Here is a 4,585-nt window from a genome sequence, read left to right as displayed (position 1 = left end):
ACACTTGCTCCGTCTGCTTCCAGGTTACAGTAAGGCCCTTTAATAACCAGCGCAAAAATACGTATTTACAGAAATCATTTAGAAAAAAAAACGAATAAATTGCTACAGTCGTTTATCGAAATCCCATTCGTGATGGCTCACGCCACCTATATAGTCTAGTAGGAAGACTAGGTCCCCCTGCACCCCCCGGAGATATACTTCTAATCAGTGTTTCTAGATTGGACAAAATGTGTAGAAAATGACTAGCTATGGCCCCAAGCTGAAAAAATGTCCCACATACCATTTTTATGCAAATTACTGCTGCCATTATCAAAAAAACGATTTTTGACATATCTCAGCCAATATTGCAGATAATTGAAAAATGAAGGTGTCTAGACCCATGTTTTGAAGGGCATAGATCATGATAGAACTATTCATAACATGATTACATGTGTCTATGGTATACTAGTATGCTAATTAGTGCTGTAATTACAAAATAATCAGTTTTACAAATGATAAGGATACGTTAATACTGCAGATAACTTAACATGGTACATAAGGGGTCTAAACCCAGGTATTTTCAAGGTTAAATGTCAACAAGATGCTCCTGAGTCTTGCATAGGGGCGGGACATTGGCAGTAACATTGGTACCACTCAACTTTTCTTCCCACCATTGACTTTGTATTGCGAGAGATTTTCACTTGCTTATTTAAAGGTTTCTCACCCAGCCCACGTAAAATCTACCAACTCCTGCTGTTAACTCCCAAACATATTTTTTTATGTTATCCAATCACAGTGCAGAAATGACAGACTAGAGATCCAAATTAGTGCTGCTATAGCTGCCATTTTACATTTCCATCCATGTAACATGCGCGCTCGCGCGCTCGTATCAATTGGTAATGTCGCGCGCTCGTATCAATTGGTAACGTTGATGTTATTGAATACCTCAGTTGAAAGTTCAGTCTTCCATTCCATCTGTGTGTTGTTCTTGGTATTCATCCTCCAATCTAGCCAGGTAAGATGCTAACTATAATGTTACTCACACTCTTGACTTCAGTTTCTGCATGAAATCATAAACAGGCAGAATAACAGCTGAGCCAGCTAGCACCATGTTAGCTAACGTTAAAGCTAGCCTCATCTATGTACAGTATGTTCCTAATGTCGGTGTAACTTAAACTTTTGTTAATGCCAAACATGAGACATATCTGTTGACTTCTGTATATGAATTGAACCAGAAAGAGGCACGACAGCTGAGCTAGCTACAGTAACTTAGCACAATGTTTCATTGGCCTAGATAGCTAACGTTAGTGTGGAAGAATTTAGATGTTTTAGCTATTAGCACTTTTGATGCCACTAAACATGGTTTAGTCAGCTAAAAAGTACCCTAGTGTAGAACATGACTCAGAACCTCTGTTACCTCACTGAAAACTCAGAGCCTCCTTTCACAGGCACTTTTAACATCATTCGTGATTTCTTATTTGTCATTTAACAGTGATGGTAGACATCGACAGCAAGCATGCCCAAAAGAAAACGGAGTGTAGAACCTGCAGCCCAAAGCTCTCCTCCTACATGCATCCTTCATGTACCATCCATGTCTGATCATGGGGATTTCACGCCCCTCCGTAAAATTAAAGGATCTGCTTCAGAAAAACTGCAACTGCTTCAAAAGATCCGGGATAGACGTCTCAACCAACCGCATGACTCCCCATGTCGTATGCAATCAGTATGTGATCAGATCCCGGCAACTCTTCCTGATGACCTAGAAAGAGTAGGATATCACAGCAAGTGTTATAAGCACTTTGTCCGCCACTTTCATCGTCTGGGAGATGATACAGAACCAGGGCCATCAACCTCATCATGGCATCACTCTCCTCGTAAACCAGGAGGTTCTGCTGAACCCATCTTCCCGCCAGATTGTATATTTTGTGAGAAAGTTGAGACCAAAGATGCTCATCGCAATACTGAGAGGCCTACAACCTTCCCATCCTTTAAAAACAAAGAAAATGCATGGGAGCAAATCGAAACACGGGCTGAGAAAATGGGTCTCTATCGACTCCATCGAAAGGTGAAAAACAAAGACCTCTTTGCATGTGAGGCCAAACACCATCCGTCATGTTTTAAAGCTTTCCGCACAGCATTCTACAACTATGAGCGTGCGATTCACAGAGCCGAAGCACCAAAGGAGCAGGCTTGCATGTCAGCCGCCCATGAAAAGGCATTCAACTCAGTACTGGAACACATTCAAACCCAGGTCATCCAGCAGAATAAAGTTCTACAGCTTTCTTCCTTGCGCTTGCTCTATGTCGAGGAACTGAAACTGAATGGATATGAGAACTCAAATTATCGGTCAGAGAAACTACTGAAACGCCTACAGAATGACCCAATCAAGGAGCATATCCACTTCACGAAGGTTGATCATGACAAATGTGATGTCATTTCTTTCTGGCTTGTGCACAGCTCAAACATAACAGTTTCCAATGCTCTCGCACGAGCATTCACACTCGGAAGCACAAACAAGAACCAAAATGTTGCCCTCCAACTTCGCCAGGGTATTCTACAGGCTTTCAGAGAGTGTAAAGACCAACCATGGCCACCAACAGCGAATCGCTGATCGTGGAGGGGAAGGCCCACCAACTTGCCTCAACGAATGGCAAGGTAAAATTGAAAGCCCTTCGTGAATGGCGATTCAATTTGTAATTTTTCCTGAAAAAAAGGTGATTACCTGTGATGTTTGTCTAGATCTGAAACTGGCAGTGACTGGTGATTGAAATGCGGTGCCTTTTTGTGTTTCAGGTCGAGGTACGTGAACTCCCCACGATCTACAGCAACCAGGAAGAGACTGATACCAGGGTGGTTCTGTACCTCCATCATGCTGCTACCATCGGATACAAGAACGCTGTAGTCAGAACACCGGACACAGACATCCTCCTGATCCTGCTCCACCATGCCCACAACATCAAGCTGACGGTGTACCTGGATACAGGGTCAGGGAAGCATCGCCAACTTGTCAACGTCTCTGAGCTGGCAGAATCCCTGGGAGAGGACTACTGTGCCACTCTCCTGGGGTACTATGTGTTCAGCGGAGAAGACTGCACCAGTGCCTTCAAAGGGAAGGGAAAAGTCGGGCCCTTGAAAAAGCTGGAGAAGAATCCCAGGTTTCACAGGGCATTCGGTGAACTGGGTGACAACTGGGATGCCAACCCTGAGGTGGAGAGGCAGTTAGAAAAATTCACCTGTGTGATGTACGGCCAGAGTCGCGAGTCATCAGTGGACATTGTCCGTGCCAAGCTGCTACGAAAAATGGTGGGAGAGGACAAGACCCTCACATCCAAGTCCAAGGTTGATCTGGCTCGCCTTCCTCCATGCCAGTCTGCCCTGAAGCCGCACATCCAGCGTGTGAACCACCGCGTAGCATTGTACAAAAGAGCCGATCAACCTATCATCGAAAAGCCAAAACCTTATGAGGAGCAAGGATGGATAAGGACTGATGAAGGACTGTTGAAACCAATGTGGTCCAGTGGTCCCATCCTACCAACCTCACTGGTGGATCTTCTGAACACAGGAGAGCACGAAGAGGAGGAGGAAGAGGAAGGAGAAGAAGAGTTTGACTCTGACGATTTCGATGAAAATGATGATGACTGACTCAGTGTAGAATCACTAATGCTAATGATGTTTATCTAAAACAAGCAAGAGAAGAGTGGTCACATTGAGTGCTAGGACTATTTTGACAGTTGTAATATTTAGAAAAATAAAACTTTGTGTTAACGTCTGTGTAGACGGACCTTAATATGAGTCTATTATTTCGTAAAACTGTGATTATTTTGTAAATAAAGCACTAATTAGCATACTAGTATACCATAGACACATGTAATCATGTTATGAATAGTTCTATCATGATCTATGCCCTTCAAAACATGGGTCTAGACACCTTCATTTTTCAATTATCTGCAATATTGGCTGAGATATGTCAAAAATCGTTTTTTTGATAATGGCAGCAGTAATTTGCATAAAAATGGTATGTGGGACATTTTTTCAGCTTGGGGCCATAGCTAGTCATTTTCTACACATTTTTTCCAATCTAGAAACACTGATTAGAAGTATATCTCCGGGGGGTGCAGGGGGACCTAGTCTTCCTACTAGACTACATGTATGTACCCATAACTTCCAAGTTCGTAAATCATATTGGACCAAACAAGACACACTCACCTTTTAAAGACTTGTTTGTGTCCAGTTGATGTCAGCGGTGCCTCCAAGATTGTCAGGGAATTTGTAGTGGGGGACTCACAGGACTCCAATGACCGGACACAGGTTACAAAAGGTCTAGTTTATTAAACTGTATTCACTTCATCCAATTACCAAAATGATACCGCATAATATAATGGATCAGGTTAACTCTTTTCGCTGGTCCTTCTCGTTCATCCGACACTCCCGTTCGGTCAGCGCTTCACGTAGCAAGTACTCGTTCATTCCATCGTTCCGTCGGGCAGGGCTTCTGAGGACAAGTCTACTTTACTCAACGTTTGCTCTCGTTATATCGCCAAACTGGACTTAATCTCCTCTCCGCTAATGTCCCGAGGTCATGCATCGCACCGAGTCCTGGCATCAG

At 43.4% G+C, this 4,585-nt stretch overlaps 1 protein-coding gene across 1 annotated transcript; it reads left to right on the top strand.

The window, feature by feature from the left end:
• The first annotated feature begins 2,565 nt into the window (after nucleotides 1-2,565).
• On the top strand, nucleotides 2,566-3,905 carry LOC144892870 (uncharacterized). The gene is made up of 2 exons (XM_078781204.1): nucleotides 2,566-2,634; nucleotides 2,773-3,905. Exons 1-2 carry the CDS (start codon nucleotides 2,566-2,568, stop codon nucleotides 3,619-3,621), a joined length of 918 nt encoding a protein of 305 aa, XP_078637330.1. The 3' UTR covers nucleotides 3,622-3,905.
• The last annotated feature ends 680 nt before the right edge of the window (nucleotides 3,906-4,585 follow it).

The sequence above is a fragment of the Myxine glutinosa genome, chromosome 7 (genome assembly GCF_964187855.1).
Source record: "Myxine glutinosa chromosome 7, kmMyxGlut1.1, whole genome shotgun sequence".
Taxonomy (NCBI): Eukaryota; Metazoa; Chordata; class Myxini; order Myxiniformes; family Myxinidae; genus Myxine; species Myxine glutinosa.
Note: the sequence above shows the minus strand (reverse complement) of the source record. Positions and strands in the feature narration are given on the sequence as shown.

What these genes read in the sequence shown, in the direction of transcription:
- LOC144892870 (XM_078781204.1), top strand. Translation starts at nt 2,566, where the DNA reads ATGGCCACCAACAGCGAATCGCTGATCGTGGAGGGGAAGGCCCACCAA. An exon ending in TTGCCTCAACGAATGGCAAG is followed by an intron (nt 2,635 to 2,772) that starts GTAAAATTGAAA and finishes TTTGTGTTTCAG; the next exon opens with GTCGAGGTACGTGAACTCCC.